This window comes from Hibiscus syriacus, unplaced genomic scaffold (assembly GCF_006381635.1).
Source record: "Hibiscus syriacus cultivar Baekdansim isolate YM2019G1 unplaced genomic scaffold, ASM638163v2 tig00006405_pilon, whole genome shotgun sequence".
NCBI classification, from domain to species: domain Eukaryota; kingdom Viridiplantae; phylum Streptophyta; class Magnoliopsida; order Malvales; family Malvaceae; genus Hibiscus; species Hibiscus syriacus.
This window is the reverse complement of record NW_024062097.1, coordinates 97,384-120,507: the sequence shown is the minus strand read 5'-3', so window position 1 is coordinate 120,507 and position 23,124 is coordinate 97,384. Positions and strand designations below refer to the sequence as shown.

The window sequence follows — 23,124 nt, the reverse complement described above, 5'->3', positions numbered from 1 at the left end:
AGTTTGAGTTTTATCTTAAAAAATCGGTTCAGGTTTAGGTCGATGAAGTCACTCCTAAATTCGGATCGGCTTGAGTTTCGATTAAAGGATTTATATTCTGGATTGGATCAGATCAACTAAAAACTCGAATCGACTCATGCACATCCCTACTCTTTCTATATCTTAATATAATATAATTTACTATTTATTTTTTATTATAATTATAACCAATGTCTATTCCACTCTTATATTAGAGTGGACACATATCTATTATGAAATTTAATTTTTTATTAACTATTTATTTTATTGATTATGTTAACTTTAAAATTTTATTTGTATTTGTATTCATCCTTATGAAAAATTTATATTATCAATGCATGTGTATCTTTTCTCCAAAATATTTTTCAGTCTACTCGTTATAACTTAGTATATGAATTAACTGACGACGTTAAATCTGATTTGTGAATTAAGATAAATAAATAAAGGCTTATATAACAAATAAGCATCTAACATCTTTTCCATTTAAGTATCTAAAGTATTTTTGATCAAAACAAGTACCTGAGGTTATCATTTTGGTCAAAATATATACTAAAGTATTTTTTGATCATTATATGTACTTAAACTATTCTAACCTTTTAATCTTAGTTCCAAAATTAATGCCACATGTTAATTGTTTTAGAACTTAGATGAAAACTTTTAAATAGTTTAGGTACCTATTTTGACATTAAATACTTAGACACTTATTTTTTTAATAAAAAGATAATTTTAGATATTTATTTATAATTGTGAACACTAATTTTCTCCAGAGCACGCATATTATTTTTATTATGGTATAGTACATACACATATATTTATATTTATTTCAATTTCATTTTTTTACAGGCCTCCAATAGCCCCAGCATGCTCCACACGTGAAGCACACGCCACATCAATTTCCAAGCAACAATATGGTCTCCCACTTTTCACGCAGAGGCCCCCAACGATGGCTCTCCTTCCACGACAACATCTCGTGGCCACGTGAGCAGCTCCATCGAGACCTTATACTCCAGTCAGCACCAAATTAATGAAAAAATCAACAAATCATCACCAGAAAAACTGAATTCCACTAAATATACTTTTCAAATCCACTAAACCTATTCAAATAACAGAAGAAATATCGTAAAATCCAGGTTTGATGCAACCTACTCCACCACTAAACTCTCATGCATGTTGCTATATATGGAGGGGAAACCCGAAGGCTTGGGGGGAAAAATAGGAGGAGAACCGAGAGAGACGGGGGATTGTAACTCCCAAAAAACAAATCTTTGAATTCCAGTCTTTTTAATTTCATCCAACAAAAAGAAGTTGAATGGTCGGAATAGGATCTCTAACTGAAGATTTGGAGCCCGTTGTTATTCACAAAAAAACCCCTAATGCCGCCACCAAGAAGGATGAGAAAGTCGTTAACGCCGCTCGTCGTGCTGGTGCCGAGATTGAATCCGTCAAAAAATGAAATGATGGGACGAACAGGGCATCATCGAGTAGTATGTCTCTCAATACAAGGAAGCTCAACGAGGAAACCGAAAACCTTTCACATGACTGAGTGCCAACTAAACTGAAGAAAGCCATTATGCAGGCTCGAATGGACAAGAAACTTACCCAGGCTCAACTTGCACAGTTGATAAATGAGAAACCCCAGATCATGCGAGAGTAAGAATCCGGAAAAGCCATTCCTAATCAACAGATAATTAGATAACTATCGAGAGAAGGCAAAAGAGGATGATCAAGAACCGTGAGTCCGCAGCGAGGTCTAGAGCAAGGAAGCTGGCTTATATCATTCAGTTGGAGTTTAAAGTAAAGCAACTAAAGAAAATAAATAGCTGGCTCAAAAGGCAAAAAGAAGTGGACAACTGTTGTTTCTCAATACAATGCTAGTCAGCTCATTACTCGGAGTGAGAATGTTAGTAAGGAAATTCGGAAGATTTTGACCGATAGGGCAACTAATTTCAACATTGATGATGTGTCAATTACAAGTCTAACTTTCGGGAAGGTATTCACTGCTGCAATTGAGGTTAAAAAGGTAGATGTACAAGATGTTGAGAGAGCTAAATTCATTGTGAAAAGGACCAGAAAAGTGTTGTTATCCGAGCACAGGGCGAACCCAAGGGTAGCATATTCAAAAACTATGAAAGACCTAATGGTGTATTTCCGGCGATCGGAGGCTCCCTTCAACGATCCGAATGGTCAGCAAGTAGAAGACAACACGAGGAACGATATACTATGATCACAGCTAGATCCAACGGTTCAACCTCACGTAATCGAAGGTAAAAGTGCGAAGATTTTCATTATTTTCCCATGTTTGAATTTTAAAAGTTACTGTGCAAATAAAGGGGTTAAAACCCTTCAAATATATTATAAATGGGACCCATAAGCTAATTTGATGTGTTTGTCCTTTAAATATTGTGTTTTCCCTTTAAATATGTTTGTGTAAATTGTCGTAAGGGTTAATTCATGCTTAATAATGCCATCTTTCAACATCATTCATTTTGGTCCTTTTTATTTATTTATTTTTTATTAACTTTTATTTATCCTTTTTATCTATTTTATTTTATTATTATTATTCTATTAATATTTTTCTCTTTTTTTCTTTTTTCATATTTATTTATTTTTTTTTCAATTTTTTCATATTTATTTATTTATTTATTCAATCTAACAATATTTTTGACTTTAGGGATACTTTTCAACTAATCAAAGGTAAGTAATTTGAATCGAATGTTTTTTTAAATTTAAATTTTAAATTTTTGCAATTAAAACAACCAACAAATTAATCGGTAACGAAAGGACAATACAAGGGTGCTAATCCTTCCTTGATTGTAACCGACTCCCAAACCCGACACATTTATGCTAAAACACAGATCAGATAAGATGGTGTCCGATCAGCCTAATTTTTTTCTTTAAAATGATCGGTGGTGACTCTAACCCATTATTTCATCCAAGTCGAAGCCCAATTTCAGGCCCAACTGAAAGACGGTCGCAGCAGCTTGGTGACTCTACTGGAGACTGGTAAGTGAGTTAGGCCGAAATTAACTTCCGATTGTCCTTTTTATCGAAAATTACAAGTTTGAATTTTAATTTATTTATTCGATTCTAATTATTTATCTTTAATTATTTTTCAAATAAATAGTTGTACTGACGTTTTTTTAATGATTTCAGATTTTCGAAAATTTCATCTTAGGTTTTATACCCAAGCTCCAAACCCTTTCTAAGTGGGGGTGAAAGCAACGCCTTCGTGAGAATTTATTCTCCATTCGAGCCTAGCAAGTAACCTTCGATATTCATATATCTTATGTCTTCGTGTGAATTTATTCACCGTGCGGGCATAAGGGAATTTTTCCTCTCGAGTTTAATTTAGTCCACATAAGCTTGTAATGGGCTTAGGACTAAGGGTCTAGCAAGCCCAAGGGGGCACCAGCAAGGAGAACTCGGGTACTTTTTTTATAACCTAAACCGGGAGACTATAGAAAAAGATGGAAGACGAATCAACTTGTTAGAGGCTGTTCGAGATCTATACCATCAAAATGTTTTTGGTCTCTTAAAAACGCAACACTTTTGTCCCCAATAAGGATTATTTATAATAACAAACACAGTTTTTGGATCAATGCCTCGAACATTGCATGCATTATGCATTTAAACATATTTTGCATTTTGTTATTTTCATTTCTTTACATTCACATTAACTAATAAAGGCTTGTCTCATCAAAAGGAATAAACATTGGATTTACCTCTACAAGCTTCGGACACGTGCCATCCCCATTCAAACTAAAAGGAAATGGAAGCTAGAATTGCTCAACTTGAATCGAACATGCTAAGGTTACAGAAGGATCTAGGAGAAAAGATAAATCAAAATAGCCAAAGTGCCCTAAATACAATCACGAAAGGCCAAGAGTCCTTGATCGATCAGATCGTTGCCAAGTTAGCTGGCATACGTCAGGCAAGTGCACCTAGGGCAGGTTCATCAGAAGGGGTAACTATGTCACCTACCCTGCAAGTAGTTGTCTCAACCAGAATCTTATCAGGACTTCAAAATAATTCAGATGGTTACCGCATCCCAAAATTTGGGGAATAAGTCAAAACGACCATTAAACCAGGAGGTATGTCGAGTGGAAAGCCTCCCCTGAAGAAGAAAGAATGAGAGATCATCATCAAATCAAAACCAATTGCAACTGTATCATCTTCTAGACAAGATTCGAAAGAACCAATGAGAGAAAATGAGCATTTCGATCCCATTCTCATAACATACAAGGAGCTCTACCAATAACTGTTTAACATACATGTGGTGTCACCCTATCCAGAGACACCTCTAAAGCCCCATACCCCAAGTGGTATGACAAAAATGCGCACTGTGAATATCATGGCAGTGTTCCGGGACATGCTATTAAAAATTGTCTCGCCTTTAAGAGGATTATCCAAAGAATACGTAACAGGAGTTGGATTCATTTCAACAATACAGAATCACCCCATATTGCACAGAACCCTCTGCCTAATCATAAAGAGAATGAGGAAAGTGCAATCACCGAGGAAAAGGGTAAAAAGGACAAAATCAGAGTTTTCGAAGTGAAGTCACCTCTTGTTTGGGTATGGAGACAAATGATAAATGCGTGGTTTCTTACACCACTTCCTAGCACATTAGATTCCAAAGGTGGCAGTCATTGTTGTTATCACAATGAAGATGGACATGATGTACAAGAATGTGCCGATTTTAGAGCCTTGATCTAGCTAATGATGGACAGAAAAGAGCTAGAATTTTACGATGAAAGAAATGACACTCCCAAAGTAGAAAAAGTCATGGCAAGTGGGGCATCCTGATGAGGCCTTATTCAATTTTGAGGCATCTTGTTTGAATTTGATTTTTTTTTTAACTTTCTCATATTTGGAACTTGTTTTTGAACTTTCTTTGGATATTTGAATGAATTTATGCAGAGCATTGAATCAAATTTACAACTTGAAATTCTTTGAATATCAAATGAATTAAAAAACTCTGCAAGTGAATGGAGTTACAGATCTTTGATAAAGTAACATGATAAAGGACTTTGACCTTACCCAAGAAGATACGCTCAAACACTGTACTCTTCTCTTACAAATAACTAATATAACCTTCTCTCTTTATAAGGCTTGGTATTTAGATATGCATAGGTGCGGACAACATGGGGCATCTTTGACATTACTACACTTTTTGTTTAAGACGTTCAGTGATGATCATAATCTTTACAGATGAAATAGTCGAGTAGATGAATCTAGTTTAGGTCAGTTGCTTGGAAATTGAGCTCTAAAGATGAAATTTTTGACTTTCAACAACACCTAGACTATAATAGGTTCTTCTTGACAAACTTAAGAAATTGGGGCCATATACCCAGATTATAGTATTATATATATACAATAAAGCTTGAGATGTCCCTCTAAAGCAATTGGTTAAACACCTTTATGGATAAGATTCAGCTAGCCTGACAAAGGTAATTATAATATACAATAAAACTTAAGTTGTCCCTCTAAAGTAATTGGTTAAACGCCCCGGTTTTATGGATAAGATTCAACTAGCCTGATAAAGGTGATTATAATATACAATAAAGCTTGAGTTGTCCCTCTAGACCAATTGGTTAAACGCCCCGGCTTTATGGATCCAGCTAGCCATATAATGGAAAATTAAATAAGGAGTTTTGGTAAAAATGGACTAAGGGAGTTAAGGAACACATGTTATAGTCAACTTCACACGAGCACTCAGGAATTTCATTTTTTGACTGATATTTCTGCACTGACTTTGTTAGAAGAGCCTACAAAGCTTGAACAAATGAAATATTAAGATTTCAGAGAACTGAAATAGAAGGTCTAGCAATTGATTATGCTAGTTGCGTCATTTTGTCCGCATCCAATTAAAATGCCAAGCCAATCAACGACTGAAAAAATGACATTTTTTATGGCTAAATAGGAGGCTCACCTAAAGCCAACTCATCCATTTGAACATTGTCAAAGAGCTATAAATTTGAAAGCATTAAAAGAGCTATTGATTCCTTTGATATACTTTGAATTCATGTTTATGATTTGATTCGATTGTAAGCCTGAATTTGGGAGCAATGTTTTACAGAATTTTTATATTCGTATATCTTTTTCCCTCCTAAAATAAGAGAAATGAGAAAAACACTTTCAAACAGGACAATCTTAAATGTGAAAGGCCACAACCCAAGAAGAAATAGGGCATGGTTGATTCCGAGTACAAGACCGAAGGACAGAATGAGGCTCCATCTATAACATAAAACAGAACCAATTCACATTACATGCATCTTAGACATACTTAAGAGCATTACATTTATCATTTTTCACATGTATAATTTTTTGCAGCTTTCATAGTCAAGTTTCGACTTTATGACGAAATATACTCGTTTTGAAAGCTCCTTTAAAGATCAATGGTGGTTGCTTGACTCATCAATGAGAAGTTACACCTCAACCGACTTGACATATCCACAGATCTTGAATCAATTTCAGATGGGTTCGAAAGCCAATTCAGAACGAATCCAGATTAACTTAACTTAATAATGAGTAGCAGGTTTCCAATTAACATTTTCAAGCCAGATTTCAATTCCACGAAGGAAGATATCCGACTGACAGAATTTATTAGTGGACTTTCCCGTGAAAATGAGTCATCTAAAAATCATATTACTTGGTTCAGACCCGATCAAAGGAACCACCTGAAGAATTATGATCGGCTTAGAACCGTGATGGGAAAGCCATTTTTTAAAGAAACTATTCGCATCATAACTCAAGGCTAGAATAGTTATCTGCTAACAAAAGACCTTCGAGTTTGACTATGCCAGCAACAAGGCACATCATTTGCAACATAGCTCAAGGAAAGAAGGGCTATTTGCCAACAAAAGACCTTCGAGTTGGACTACGCTTAGCTCCAAAGCACATCATTTATAGCATAACTCAAGGATAAAAGGGTTATCTGTCAACAAAGACCTTCGAGTTCGATTACACTCAACTTAAAGACACATCACTTGCAGCTTAGCTCAAGGCAAGAAGGGCAATCTGCCAACAAAAATGTTGAAAACATTTTGATGTTTCAATATAACAAATTAAGTTAAATGAATTTTAAGATTTTCCAAAAGATTATCTAAGTATATTCGATATAATTATTCGAATATCAAAATATTACTACAAGACTTTCAAAGTTCATTTTAATCCTTAGTAAAGTATAAAATTATGTTTTATACTTAAACTATTTTTAAAACAATTTTACAAAGATTTCGAATTGTTTCAAAACGAAGAAAAATCAGATTGTTCAGGGGGTACAGATTTCCCCAGCAGGTTTTTGGCTCCGAGAAAACAGAATGTCCAGGGGGTACAGATTCCCCCCCAGGGGTACCGATTCCCCCCTCAGGGGGTACCGATTCCCCCACGCTCCAAGCTGTTTTATTAATGGATTCTCATCTCCAAACGGCTCCAAAACATCCCCAACGGCTATATACGACTTCAAACACATTCCAAGCTATAATACAAGCTAAGGACACTTGAAGAAGCAATAGAACAACTATCCAAGCAATCAAACACAAGAGAAGAGTTTTTCATTCTTATTTCATCTTTCTCTTGTATATATTTTGTTCTTGTGAGCTCAATCTTGTAAACACCTACCTTAGAGAGGTTTTCTTGTTTACATTTCTTATCCTTTTATAAAGGTGAAAGGTTCTAGCTAATCCCGTGTAAAAGTTAGGGAAAGGTTCTAGTTTAGCCCGGAAAAACTAGGGAGTTTGTAAGGTTACTCTTTATCCTCAAAAGAAAGAACAAATTAGTGAATTTATTGGAAAATCCTTGGTGAGGAGCTAAGATAGTGGACGTAGACTTTGATTGAGAAAGTCGAACCACTATAAATCGCTGTGCAATTCTCTATCTTTTAATCTCCTTACTCCCTAAACACAAAACCGTTCTGACCCCTCTTTGCAAACCGTTCTGGTTGTCGATTCGAGCTTCCGAAAATCCCGGCAAAAAGACCTTCGAGTTCGATTACACTCAGCTCAAAGGCACATCATTTACAGCATAACTCAAGGCTAGAAGGGTTATCTATCAACAAAGACCTTCGAGTTCGATTACACTCAGCTCAAAGGCATATCATTTGCAGTTTAGCTCAAGGCAAGAAGGGCTATCTGCCAACAAAAGACCTTCGAGTTCGACTACGCTCAACTCCAAGGCACATCATTTGCAGTATAACTCAAGACTATAAGGGTTATCTTCCAAAAAAAGACCTTCGAGTTCGATTACACTTAGTTTAAAGGCACAACATTTGCAGTATAGCTCAAGGTGAGAATGGTTATCTGCCAACAAAAGACCTTCGAGTTCGACTACACTCAGCTCCAAGGCACAACATTTGCAACATAACTCAAGGTTAGAAGGGTTATCTGCCAACAAAAGACCTTCGAGTTCGATTACACTCAGCTCAAAGGCACAATATTTGTAGCTTAACTCAAGGCAATGAGGGTTATCTGCCAACACAAGACTTTCAAGTTTGATTACACTCAGCTCAAAGACGCATCATTTGCAGCATAGCTCGAGGAAAGAAGGGTTATCTGCCAACAAAAACCTTCGAGTTTGATTACACTAAACTCAAAGGCACAACATTTGCAGCTTAGCTCAAGGCAAGAAGGGTTATCTGCCAACAAAAGACCTTCGAGTTCGATTACCTCAGCTCAAAGGCACGTCATTTACAACATAAGTCAAGGCTAGAAGGGTTATCTATCAACAAAGACCTTCGAGTTCGATTAAACTCAGCTCAAAGGCACATCATTTGTAGCTTAGCTCAAGGCAAGAAGGGCTATCTGCCAACAAAAGACCTTCGAGTTCGATTACACTCAGCTCAAAGGCACATCATTTACAGCATAACTCAAGGCTAGAAGGGTTATCTGTCAACAAAGACCTTCGAGTTCGATTACACTCAGCTGAAATACACATCATTTGTAGCTTAGCTCAAGGCAAGAAGGGTTATCTGCCAACAAAAGACCTTCAAGTTCGATTACACTCAGCTTAAAGGCATATAATTTACAACATAACTCAAGGCTATAAGGGTTATCTATCAATAAAGACCTACTAGTTCGATTTCGTTCAGTTCAAGGGCATATCAACCACATGGTAGAGTCAAAGAACCAATTTTTGGTCGAATTTTTAAACCAATGTCTTTAAACCGAGAAGAAGACCAAAGTTGACTACAATTTGGCAACAAGAAGCCATATTCCAATTCAAATTCTGAATTGCGGCTTCAATTCCATGTCATTTCAAGATGAACTCGACTTCACGACGGATGAGTCATCCACAACTCAATTCAACAGGAAGTTATTCTTAATATCTGAGTCAATTTTCAACTCCACCGAACAAAAATTGTGTCTTTTTATCTTTGTCTTATTTTTCGTTCCACGAAAAAGGACAAAAAGGGGCAGCTGTGGACACTAATTTTCGCCCGAGCACTCATATTATTTTTATTACGGTATAGTACCTACACATATTTATATTTATTTCCATTTCATTTTTTACAGGACTTCAATAGCTCCAGCATGCTCCACACGTGAAGCACACACCACATCAGTTTCCAGGAAGCAATATGATCCCCCATTTTTCACGCAGAGGCCCCCAACGATGGCTCTCCTTCCACGATAACATCTCGTGGCCACGTGAGCAGCTCCATCGAGACCTTATACTACATTCAACACCAAATCAATGAAAAAAATCAACAAATCATCACCAGAAAAACCGAATCCCACTAAATCTACTTTCAAAATCCACTAAACCTATTCAAATAACAGAAGAAAACCCATAAATCCGGGTTTGATGCAACCTACTCCACCACTAAACTCTCATGCATACTGCTATATATGGAGGGGAAACCCGAAGGCTTGGGGGAGAAAATAGGAGGGGAATCGATAGAGAAGGGGGATTATAACTCCCAAAAAACAAATCTTTGAATTCCAGTCTTTTTAATTTCATCCAATAAAAAGAAGTTGAATGGCCAGAATAGGACCTATAACTGAAGATTTGAAGCCCGTCGTTATTCGTAAAAAGCCCCTAACTTTGCCACCAAGAAGGATGAGAAAGTCGTTAACACCGCTCGTCGTGCCGGTGCTGAGATCGAATCCGTCAAAAATCAAATGCTGGGACGAACAAGGCAACATCGAGTAGTACTTCTCTCAATACAAGGAAGCTCGACGAGGAAACCTAAAACCTTGCACATGACCGAGTGCCAACTGAACTGAAGAAAGCCATTATGCAGGCTCGAATGGATAAGAAACTTACCCAGGCTCAACTTGCACAGCTGATAAATGAGAACCCCCATATCATGCGAGAGTACGAATCCGAAAAAGTCATTCCTAATCAACAGATAATTAGAAAACTATCGAGAGAAGGCAAAAGAGGATGATCAAGAACCGCGAGTCTGCAGCGAGGTCCAGGGTAAGGAAACAGGGTTATACCGATCAATTGGAGTTTAAAGTAAATCAATTAAAGAAAATAAATAGTTGGCTCAAAAAGCAAAAGGAAGTGGACAGCTGTTGTTTCTTAATAAAATGCTAGCCAGCTCATTACTCGGAGAGAGAATGTTAGTAAGGAAATTCAGAAGATTTTGACCAATAGGGCAACTAATTTCAACATTGATGATGTGTCCATTACAAGTCTGACTTTCAGGAAGGTATTCACTGCTGAAATTGAGGCTAAACAGGTGGCTGTACAAGATGCTGAGAGAGCCAAATTCATTGTGAATAGGACCAGTAAAGTGATGTTATCCGAGCACAGGGCGAACCCAAGAGCAGCATATCCGAAAACCATGAAAGACCCAATGGTGTATTTCCGACGATCGGATGCTTCCTTCAACGATCCGAACGGTCAACAAGTAAGAGACAACATGAGGAACGATATACTATGACCACAGCTCGATCCAACGGTTAAACCTCACGTAATCAAAGGTAAAAGTGCAAAGATTTTCATTATTTTCCCCGTGTTTGAATTTTAAAAGTTATTGTGCAAATAAGGGTGTTAAAACCCTTTAAATATATTATAAATGGGACCCATAAGCTAAATTGACGTGTTTTCCCTTTAAATATTGTGTTTCCCATTTAAATTTGTTTGTGTAAATTGACGTAAGGGTTAATTCATGCTTAGTCATGCCATCTTTCAACATCATTCATTTTGGTTCTTTTTATTTATTTTTTAGTTTGTTTTATTATTATTTTTATTTATGTTTTACTAACTTTTATTTATCTTTGTTATCTATTTTATTTTATTATTATTATTCTATTAATATTTTTCTCTTTTTCTCTTTTTTCATATTTATTTATTTATTCAATTTTTTCATATTTATTTATTTATTTATTTATTAATCTAACAATATTTTTGATTTTAGGGATATTTTCAACTAATCGAAGGTAATTAATTTGAATCGAACATTTTTTTAAATTTTAATTTTAATTTCAAATTTTCGCAATTAAGACAATCGGAAAATTAATTGGTACCGAAAGGGCAGTACAAGAGTGTTAATCCTTCCTTGATTCTAACCGATTCTCGAACACGACACATTTCTGGTAAAACGCAGATCAGATAAGATGGTGTCCGATCAGCCTAATTTTTTTCTTTAAAATGATTAGTGACGACTCTAACCCATTATTTCATCTAATTCGAAGCTCAATTCTAGGTCCAACTTAAAGACGACCGCGACAGTAATATAAACCGTAAATAAATAAACAAACAAAGATGGGGTTATTTACGTGGTTCCGCGTAAGTGAAGAGAACGACAATCGCGTACACAGCCCACTCGCATAGAATGGGGTTTCCTGGGCCCCCTCAATATTGTGCTCCGTATGATATTTATAATGAAGATAAAACATATTACCAGAGTTGTGATTTTTTAAAAGAAAATAAAATTTGAATATTACAACAAATTAGTAGTTAATTAATATTTAAACAACTCTTATTGATTAAGCAATACAATTAATGTTTTACATCTTTAGAAAAATTAATAAATAATGAATTAAATGCTAATGAATCTCCACACTTTCTTTAAAAGGATATGTCACTGTTTCCTAGTGGCACTCATTAATGATTTTCATATATAAAAAAGGATAACGTCGTTTAAAAAACTCTACTCCATAAAAAAGTAAGTAATAATGCAAGTTGAAGGTGTTAAATAAATTACTAATTTTGTATAGGTTTAAAGTATTAAAACTTAAAAAAAAGAAACAACGCTATGATCCAAGTTGAAGGCGTTCTGCGGCATAGAATTTATATATCTTTTTAAATTAAAATCTTAAAATAATATGTATTTTTTTAAAATATAAAGAATACTAATAAAATCCTATAAATACAATTTGACAATATTTTAAAATGAATATAACAGTAATTGATTAAAAATATTCTTTAACTTCACAATTAATACGACTAGGATAGTCGTCCCTTTAAAATTTCAAATGATCATATATTTAATTTTTTTATTTTCTATTAATACTTTATTATCATTCTCTATAATTTTATAAATTTATCCTCCTAAAATATTAGAAATTTACTATAACATAAAATCTTGTGCCCATCTCTGTCGATGAAAGAGGTTAATTAATGAAATTTCATGATATAAGAGCTGAATTGGGTGTAAAAAGTTTTTCTTCAAAACTTTGAGAGCATTTAACACGCTTAACTTATTATTATTTCAGCCCTATTTATTTTATAATGGCTTAAACTAAAAAAATACTTAAATTATGTCATTTTTTATTTATCTATAGTATTTTTTTATCAAACTAAGTCCTTAAACTATTATATGTAACCACTTTAAGTACTCAAACTATTTTTTGGTCAAAACAAGTACCTAATTTAATATGATGTGTCAACATCTTATTGGTCAAAACAAATCTAACTGAAAAAAATTATAGGACTTAAAATGATTAAATATAATAATTTAAGAGTTTAGTTTGACCAAAAAATAATTTAAGTACTTAAAGCAAAAAAAAAATACATCGTTTGAATACTTATTTTCACTTTAAGCCTTTTATAATCTATATTTAAAATTCATAATTGTCTCTTTAAATAATATAATCTCAAGACTAGAATATAAGTTCTATCATTACAAATATAATCTACTTATTATTACTCCCAACACTTATAACCTTTTTGAAGCCACGAATCAAAAAATGATTTTCATGCATGCATGCAGGGTAAAATGTAATGTTTTTGGTTAAAGCTAGGCGGAATTAATTAACTTGGGAAGGTTAGTTTGACAATTGATATGCATGATTTCCGAGGTAAATGTTGTCTTCTTCTCAACAAACATGCCGCCATGGGAGACTAAAGAACAGGATGCATGGGGTAAACAAATATAGATATTAATTTTGGATGCACAAACCCTAATTTCAGAAACTATTTTCTGAATATTAAAATGTCCTTAACGAATCAGTGCTATATGGAAATTTAAATAATATTTCCGAGGTGGACTTGGTGTTCCAATACGATCCCAATGTTCCCGAGACAGCACGAGTGTGTTGGTAGTAATTTGTTTGAGTATCTCATTGGAACTTCATGTCTGTGTGTTGTTCTCTCATGTCCAAACATTTGCCTCTGTTTTCTCTAACACCGTCTCACAAAAGGCACTAACCAAACACTCTATACTTAAATACAAAATGATAATATTTAATAATGATATTTTTTGGGCAAGAGAATGCAAATGGTCCCTCGACTATGTGATATTACTTTATTAAGTCTTTCGACTATTAAAAGTTACAAAATGGTTCTTCAACTATGGAGTGTTGCTTTGTTGAGTCCCTCGATTATTAAAAGTTACAAAATGGTCCCAACTATCCGTTATGTTCCAAACTCGTCATTTTCCGTTAAAGAATGGAAGATATTATGAGCTGAAGTTAATTTGTTGACTGTAAGATGATAAAATTTGATCTCAAAATCTCAAATGACTATCATATCTCAATCATCATGTTAACATCCAGCTTAAACAACAATCAATTTTTTAATGAAAAATGATGAGTCTGGAACATAATGAATAGTCGGATGACATTTTGTAACTTTTAATAGTTGAGGGACTCAACAAAGCAACACCCCATAATTGAAGGACCATTTTGTAACTTCTAATGGTCAAGGGACTTAATAAAGTAGTACCCTATAGTCAGGGGACTATTTGCGTTCTTTACTTCTTTTTTTTTTTGCTTGACGGTGCATGATGCTTTTAATTTTTTGAAAAAGAAAATGTTATTGATGACATTTTGTAACTTTTAATAGTTGAGGGACTCACAAAGCAACACCCCATAATTGAAGGACCATTTTGTAACTTCTAATGGTCAAGGGACTTAATAAAGTAGTACCTATAGTCAGGGGACTATTTGCGTTCTTACTTTTTTTTTTTTTTGCTTGACGGTGCATGATGCTTTTAATTTTTGGAAAAAGAAAATGTTATTGATTTTATTATATTCAATTGAACTCTTTAATTGAAAAATCAAATCAGTTAAGTTTTTAAATTAAAATCAAATCAATTAAATATTTTAACTATTTTTATAGTTAAGTCTTAATAATTTCTTCTTACTATCTTATGGTACATCATGATGTCATATATTATATCAAGTGATTCGAAAATAACATTGTATTTAACGTACGGTAAGTATAAATTAAAGGATGAATTTAAAAAATTTTAAAATAAAAGACTTATTTGGAGTTAAAAACTATTTTAAGTAACTATGGTTTGAATAAAAATATTTTTTAGAAAAACAAATCAAATGAGAGAATAATAATCAAGAGAATTCAAATTAGATGATCCAACATCTTGGTACATGAAAGCATATAATTCTCAATGAATTTAACTTAACGTGATAGTGAAAATCACAAACAATTACAAATTAAATATTCTTGAAAACATAGCAAATCCATTACCCGCAAAGAGGGCTACAACTCGAAGGAATAACCATAAAGCTTGGAATAAACCAATTGATGACTTGATGTAGCTACAATCCCTTCTCTTATTACATCAATATCAAGCACATAAATTAATCTTGGAGTGAATCATATGGTAGTTGAAATCACAAAGCGAAGTGCTTCTATTTTATTAAAGGTAGGAGGTGATATATAACGGTGAGGAAAGGGATGGGATAGAGAGAGGTGATAAAGACATGTAATAATACGGAGTTGGATGGAATAAAGAGAGTGGGGAAAGAGACTTGAAGGTTTGAGGTGGAATCGAATATAATGAAGGACATAAAGACTTACATATGCAATAAGGGTGAAATAAAGGAAATTGAGAAAAATGGGAACTTTAGATGACAAGTGGGTTACGTGGAGTTTATTTGTAATATGTGGGAGGTGGAGGCGACTTGTAAACGTATGGAGGAGGTGGGGGTGACTTGTACACATATGGAGGTGGCGGCGGTGACTTGTATACATATGGAGGAGGTGGTGGTAATTCGTACTTGTATGGAGGAGGAGGTGATTCGTATTTGTATGGTGGAGGCGGGGGTGACTTGTACACATATGGAGGCGGAGGTGGTGATTCATACTTGTATGGTGGAGGTGTTGGTGACTTATAGACATATGGAGGAGGTGGTGGTGATTCATATTTGTATGGAGGTGGTGGTGTTGATTCGTACTTGTATGGAGGTGGTGGTGGTGACTCGTACTTATATGGAGGTGGTGGTGGTGATTCGTATTTGTATGGTGGTGGAGGTGGTGATTCATATTTGTATGGAGGAGGTGGGGGTGACTTGTACGAATATGGGGGTGGAGGTGGTGACTCGTACTTGTATGGAGGAGGAGGTGGTGATTCATATTTGTATGGTGGAGGTGGGGGTGACTTGTACACATATGGCGGTGGAGGTGGTGATTCGTACTTGTATGGTGGAGGTGGAGGTGACTTGTACACATATGGAGGCGGAGGTGGTGATTCATACTTGTATGGTGGAGGTGGTGGTGACTTATAGACATATGGAGGAGGAGGTGGTGATTCATATTTGTATGGAGGTGGTGGTGGTGATTCGTACTTGTATGGAGGTGGAGGTGGTGATTCGTACTTGTATGGAGGTGGAGGTGGTGATTCATACTTGTATGGAGGAGGTGGGGGTGACTTGTACAAATATGAGGGTGGAGGTGGTGACTCATACTTGTATGGGGAAGGTAGTGGAGACTTGTATTTGTATGGAGGCGGAAGGGGAGACTCGTACTTGTATGGAGGAGGTGGTGGTGACTTGTACTTGTATGGTGGTGGAGGTGGAGACTCATACTTGTATGGAGGAGGAGGTGGTGGTGACTTGTATTTGTATGGAGGTGGAGGTGGAGACTCATATTTGTATGGAGGTGGTGGTGGAGACTTGTATTTGTATGGAGGTGGAGGTGGAGACTCATACTTGTACGGAGGTGGTGGTGGCGCCTTGTATTTGTATGGTGGAGGTGGTGACTCGTACTTGTATGGAGGAGGTGGTGGTGACTTGTACTTGTATGGAGGTGGAGGTTGTGACTCATACATATACGGAGGAGGTGGTGGTGACTTATATTTATATAGAGGTGGAGGTGGAGACTCATACTTGTACGGTGGTGGTGGTGGTGGGGACTTGTACTTGTATGGAGGTGGAGGTGGAGACTCATACTTGTAAGGAGGTGGTGGTGGTGAGTCGTACTTGTACGGATGTGGTGGTGGTGAGTTGTACTTGTATGGAGGTGGAGGTGGAGGTGGCGACTTGTATAGATATGGAGGTGGTGGCGATTCGTACTTGTATGGAGTCGGCTCGCCGTCAGCAACTACATTGCTTATTATCAAGCACACTACCAAAGCATAGGATAGGTAAGGCCAAATCTTGGCCATTTTGAGGGAATAAAGCAGAAAAACTCCCAACTTCTTTGTACTTTCTATACCGTACAAATAGAAGACTATTTGTAATTATGTTTTGTGAACTACAACCGAGAGCTTGAAGTTTATATAGTAAGCTCCCCAATATCCTATACAATTTTAAATTGGTCCACGTGAAACTTCCTCTCTCTAACCATCCAAATAATTTATTTCCATATGTTCATCAAATGTCAAATTAATTATTGAAAGAGGAATGTGACCTGCCACTAACTCCCCCTAGACTAGAAGCTGTCGATAAAAGTTGTACTTTAAATGTTCTCAACAAACTTCTTTTATTAAAAAGTTATTGAAATCTTCAACTAAATATATCATTTCATTTCTCACAAAATCGGCGACTTCCCAAGCAATAACTATTTTATTATTAATAAACATTGCTATAGTAATTTACTTTTTCGTCATGAAATTAAATAAATACAAAAAAATAAAAGTTTACGTGTAAATATTTGTGTAAAATTTTAATTAGATAATTTTGGTTAAATTTCATTATGTATGAATTTTATTTGAATTTTGAAAATATACTGTTTATTAAACTTTTCATATTATAATTGTAACTTGAAAATTCTGAAAATAAATTTCTTTTGGCAATTGAAAAAGAACAAATTTGTGAAAGTCATAATAATAATAATATCACTGTCGGTCCAACTGGATGGGTAATTGATAAATCACCTCCCCCAGACTTAGTCACGGTGTATATCTAAAAAGAGTAAGTCATTTTCGTGTCTTGAAATATCAATTTGGTTTTCTACTTAAAAACATGTATTTAAAAATAATTTAAATACTTTACCAAAAAATATAAAATATAAAATTTAGGTGAAAATTAAGTATCTTATCAATGTATTTGTACTTAAATCGATTAATTTATACAATATTGTATTTATATGTCATGCCATCATAGATCCATAAAAAGAGATTTTTTTTGAAAAATGAGAACTGGATTTTATAGAGACGATAGTCACCAAAATACTCATACAAAAAAAATTAAAACTAAAGATACGAAGAAAATTAAAATCTTCCAATGAGAATGACACCTACATCAAAAGTTAATAACCTTATAAAAACTATGTCTCTGTCGAATGAGACGCTTGATGAAGTGATAAAGGAGTGGAGAGCAAACCAAATAGTCTGGTAGGTTGTTTTGCTATACAATCTGATTATATCACCAACCAACCTTTTAGCAAAAGATGAGATCTGACTAGCTATACATGACCGTCGACTAACCAATCAGAATATAAATGTCGTGATGATTTTTGTTGGAGAACCAAAACGGCCCCACAGATATACAAAAAACGTATCAACAACCATGAGGATTTTGCCACAATAGTAGAGAAAACGCGTGCAACAAGAGCAGAGAAAAATCATGTCACAAAGACAAAGAATCTTATTCAAAATTAAAAATACTCAAGCAAAAATGATAAAAAGACATAATATAAAAAACAAGAGAATTAATAATCACCGGTGGTCAGCAACTAGCAATAAGATTAGTGTCACTGACAGCTAAACAAAATTAAAGAGAAATAAGAATACGTCACAAAAATATTAAAAGAAAATAGGTTAAAAGAGAAGAGAGTCAGCTAGGGTTTTTTTTTCTTTTATGGGTAATATAATTTTGTATTTTATAAAGAGAAAATTAAATATATAATATTATATGATAATTATTAGAGAAAGTATATATATTAGTTATTGGTGTTTAATTTTTTTAATTAATCATTGGTATTACTGACCGATTAATCAGATCAGATACTGCGATAAGGACGATCCTCTTAACCCTGATTACTACATCTACAAACGCTAAGGTTTGAAATTTGAGATTGTTTAAGAAATCTAGTGCATCGTCTCAACTAGATCAACTGGTCAATGGTTATTAGTGTTTAAATTTTAACAAAAGATAAAATACAAATAATTAATAAGAAAATGTTATTAGAAAAATTCAAAGTCAAATTTTATATTAAACTGAATAAAGTTGACATTATATTGAAGCTCGACCGGTTTATCTTGATCTGTCTACAGCACTATTATAATCTAAAGTATTTCATTGATCAATTAAAATATTTTGTATTAGTATCAAATTCAATGAGACGAGCCAAGTTAAAGTAGACATGGTACCAACTGATGGACTAAAAGTCAACACGCGGCAACAAATGGATGCACGTTATGTACGTATTGAATTGTTAAGCACTTCCTATTTATTTTATAGCATATATATATATATATATATATATTAAAATGGGTTAAAAGTTTATTTTTAAGATTAGATTTAATAATTTATTATTATTATTATGTTGTTATTTAGGAATGTAGATATGTAATTTAAGAAAAAATAGTTTTCTTTTATTGGTGTGCTACTTATTTTTTTTCGTCTTTATTAATTGGCGACGATATTAATTTTAATATTGATTGTCGTTTGTCATTATTTTTTATTGTCTTTTTCTTTTTTATATCATATCTTTATTTTTTTATTTTCCATAAGTCTATGTGTTACATGTTTTCATATGCATGTATGACATGTTTTCTTATGCTTTTGACATGTTTTTCGATTCTTTGGTCATTTCTTCATTTACCTTTTTTTAAGGGTTGATTTGACATCGCGACGACTGATCAAGATGGTGTTTATCTACTATCTTGTTGATCTTTCCTGCTTTTGACCATCTGATTGGATTTGGACACCCGATTTGCGTTCGTGGATACCTTTCACGTCGCTCGAGTATGATTTGTGATTTGTCGGTGGTCTTTCAATAGTTTGATCTCTTTTATGGTTTGTTTACCAATGCGATCAGATATGTTTGTATCTATCTTTGTGTGAGTTTCTTTGTTAAATTTCATCTTTACTTATATGGTCCTTATGTAATATTAAGTTACTAGGTTTGTTTAAGTGATTATAGGAAATTTTCCTAAATATTTACTTAATTTACGATTGTGATCGTAAATCTTTATTATAATTTGAAATATTTCTTATTTTGAATAAAATTAGTTACTGTTATAATAAAAAAAAAGGAATATAGATGAAATATTGAATTGATATCAATTAAATTTATTAATTTCATTAATTTAAAAGATTCGTATTTATACATGATATTTCCAGTTTAAACAAACATGAAAAAAGTTAATGATATTTTTTTTTAATCTTTTAAATTGTTCTACTAAATCTGCCGCTTAAGATTTGGTCTCTACCAAAATACGATAAAAAAAGGACAAAACCTTCGTAAAACAAATTGAACTTGCTTTGTACACCTAGTTTTGGTGGATGAGCCTCTCAGCGGATATTTTCTACGTATACAATGACTCAAACTCGAGAATACTTAACGATATTAGATTACTTACTACTTAAACCAACTCATTGGTATTTGATTGCAATCTTTTAGATAAAAACTCATTCAATCTATAATTCAAAATTATTTGAAAGAAAAATTATTTAACAGAAATCTAAAATGTCCAGCTATCTGCCGTTGCTTATAAATATGGATTCTACGTTCAAAGGATGGATGATTAAGGGGACTAGTTCAATAGTTGGCCATATTACTTGGCCACGTTACCCATAAATCGCACTTAAACCACACCATTAATCTTACTGATTTCTCCCTCCATTTCTAGAAGCTAATCGGTTGAGGTTGACACTTTCTTTATCTTATCATGAATACCAAATACTAGAAAGATATTTCGACAACTACCTCTATACTTTTTCGACATCCAGTATTAATTCAAATGATATTAATATTTAATAAAAAACAAATGATATTAATATTTAATAAAAAAACAAATGATACTAATATTATTATAAATTTAAATGAATTTAGATACGCACAATTCAAAAACATATTGTTATTGTGTTGCTTCTAAAGTGGGTGGATCTTTTCTTTTCTTCATGCTTTTCCTACCTTAATTGTGTGTTTCATTTTCTATATAAATTATGTGTTTCAGTGACTCAAGTTTCAAGGCAAAAACTCATTTTCTTCCATCACATTTCTCTCATTCCTCTGTGGGTTTCTTGATTGCTTTGTAATTAATTAATTCGGAAAAGGAAAGGGGTAGTTACAAAATTAATCTTTGAATTTAGTTATCTTTTAATTTCAGTCATGAAATTTTAAGCTTAGTTACATGCATTTTATTTTCTACATAAATTCATCTAATAATATGTCTATTATTTTCTCGTGCCCCATGTCGTAAAATCACGTTGGATAAAAATTTTAATATCATAATTTAAAATTTCTAACCCCATCCCAACCACAACCATAGGCTATGGTGATACTAATATGACTTAATTTGAGACTGTTTTTAGCCGTTTGCTTTCATTTCTATTTTTTATTTATATAATAAAATTATTTATTAATTATTATTATATCTCCTTTTATCACATTCTGCATATAACCAAAAAAAAATATTTCTATAATAGTATCATAATGTAACAAAGAAGCCTTTTTCTTCTTTTTCCTTTTTTTCCAATCAGAACTTAAATGTCTTAAATGTGTATATATATATGTGTGTCCCATATGCATCAATTAATTATTAAATAATTTTGCATGATTTGAAGTTAGTAATGTTGTCACTCATTTCAAAAATATATATAATATATACTTTTTGAAACATTATTGAATATATATATATAATATATAATTTTGAAAACATTTTTTGAAAAAATATAATATATAGTTTTGGAAAACATTTTTCGAAAACGTATATAATATATAGTTTTGGAAAATATTTTTTGAAAATATATATAATATATAGTTTTGGAAACATTTTTTGAAATATATTCAATATATAGTTTTGAAAACATTTTTTTTGAAAATATATATAATATATAGTTTTGAAACCTTGTTTTCTAAAAACATTTTTGAAAGCATATATAATATATAGTTTTTTTTAAAAAAAAAAACATATAATATATAATTTTGAAAACGTTTTTGAAAACAAATATAATATATTTTTAAAAACATATAGTATATAAATTGTTTTCCAAAAAAATGATTTTTTAAACATATAATTTTTGACAACACGTTTTATATAGTTTTTATTATTATTACATTATATTTATTTTATTATTTATTTATTTATTTATTATTTTAATCTTATTTTCCTTATTTTCCTTTTTTAGGCCCAAAAGAGTCCAAAACGGGTCCAGCAGAATCTCAATCGGTAAGGGGCTTGATCCAACCCTAACTCAATTAGGGTTTCACATTTAGCTACAGCCGCACAGACAGGAGCCATACGATCAAAACATGAACGAATGACCAAGATTGAAGTAAATCAAGGGTTATGAAACCCTAAAGAGATACATGGTTGCACAGTCAAATCTGACCATTGATGAAACAATCACAGCCAAGGTCCCAGTCAAAGAGAATCGGCCGGCTGAGAAAATCGAAACTACACCATCCCAGATTCCCATCCACGTGAACGACGGTAAGCCCAAATAAGTCAGAAAAATGGGAACAATCCATTCAATCGGCAATAGACCCCCAAATGAGCTAAATAAATACCTCCGATGATGCACACCAAAGATAGGAAAATAAAACAAAAACGATCGGAGCCACAAAATCATTAAAACAACCCAAGTAAACCAAGCAACAAAGCCAAACACCCAACAAACATACCACAAAAAGTAACACAACAACCAAGGATACGAAAAAACCGAGAACAAACCATAAAAATCGAAATCAAGCAAAGCATTCACATAAGCAAAAGGAATATAAAAGCATTGTTAGTCTCGGCTCAGAACGAATCGACCACCAGAAGTTAATTCAAAGCCCAATTCCAGGCCCACACGGAAGAATAGTCATGACAGCTTGGCGACTCTGATGGGGATAGGTAAGTGAGTCAGGATAAAATTAATTTTCGATTGTATTCTTAAGCGAAAATTATATGTTTAAATTTTAATTTATTTATTTGATCCTAATTATTTATTTTTGATTATTTTTTAAATAAATAGTTATACCGACGTTTCTTCAATGATTTCAACTTATTTAAAAAAATCATCTCAGGCTCTATACCGGAGCTCCTATAAGTGGAGGTAAAAGCACACCTTCGTGGGAATTTATTCTCCGTATAGGCCTAGCAAGTAACCTTTGGGATTCATATACCTTATTCTTCGTGTGAATTTATTCTCCGTATAGACATAAGGGAATGTGTCCTCTCGAGTTTAATTCGGTCCACATAAGCTTCTAATGGGCTTAGACTGAGGGTCTGGCAAGCCCAAGGGGAAACCAGCAAGGAGAACTCGGATACCCTTTTTTTATAACCTAAACCGGGAGACCACAGGGAATTAGAGC

At 33.6% G+C, this 23,124-nt stretch overlaps 2 protein-coding genes and 1 pseudogene across 4 annotated transcripts; 2 read left to right on the top strand and 1 right to left on the bottom strand.

The window, feature by feature from the left end:
- Positions 1-1,327: 1,327 nt before the first annotated feature.
- Positions 1,328-2,242, top strand: LOC120200680 (prohibitin-1-like). The gene is made up of 3 exons (XM_039201450.1): positions 1,328-1,459; positions 1,595-1,668; positions 1,894-2,242. The coding sequence occupies exons 1-3, from the start codon at positions 1,328-1,330 to the stop codon at positions 2,240-2,242; spliced, it is 555 nt and encodes a 184-aa protein (XP_039057381.1).
- A 4,702-nt stretch (positions 2,243-6,944) lies between these two features.
- Positions 6,945-16,887, bottom strand: LOC120200682 (extensin-2-like). Of its 3 annotated transcripts, XM_039201454.1 has the most exons (4): positions 16,569-16,887; positions 15,509-16,505; positions 15,301-15,334; positions 6,945-6,955 (listed from the first exon to the last, which is right to left on the bottom strand). In XM_039201454.1, exons 1-3 carry the CDS (start codon positions 16,817-16,819, stop codon positions 15,308-15,310), a joined length of 1,275 nt encoding a protein of 424 aa, XP_039057385.1. In that variant the 5' UTR covers positions 16,820-16,887; the 3' UTR covers positions 6,945-6,955; positions 15,301-15,307. The 3 variants fall into 3 exon arrangements, with proteins under 3 accessions (XP_039057385.1, XP_039057384.1, XP_039057383.1); XM_039201453.1 differs by lacking the exon at positions 6,945-6,955 and having other exon boundaries at positions 14,800-16,085; positions 16,176-16,505; XM_039201452.1 differs by lacking the exon at positions 6,945-6,955 and having other exon boundaries at positions 14,800-16,505.
- LOC120200679 lies at positions 9,997-10,408 on the top strand (annotated as a pseudogene).
- Positions 16,888-23,124: the final 6,237 nt, after the last annotated feature.

What these genes read in the sequence shown, in the direction of transcription:
- LOC120200680 (XM_039201450.1), top strand. Translation starts at nt 1,328, where the DNA reads ATGGTCGGAATAGGATCTCTAACTGAAGATTTGGAGCCCGTTGTTATT. An exon ending in CTGGTGCCGAGATTGAATCC is followed by an intron (nt 1,460 to 1,594) that starts GTCAAAAAATGA and finishes GCCATTATGCAG; the next exon opens with GCTCGAATGGACAAGAAACT. An exon ending in AAACCCCAGATCATGCGAGA is followed by an intron (nt 1,669 to 1,893) that starts GTAAGAATCCGG and finishes ATACAATGCTAG; the next exon opens with TCAGCTCATTACTCGGAGTG.
- LOC120200682 (XM_039201452.1), bottom strand. Translation starts at nt 16,819, where the DNA reads ATGGCCAAGATTTGGCCTTACCTATCCTATGCTTTGGTAGTGTGCTTG. An exon ending in CCACCTCCATACAAGTACAA is followed by an intron (nt 16,506 to 16,568) that starts GTCCCCACCACC and finishes ATATAAATATAA; the next exon opens with GTCACCACCACCTCCTCCGT.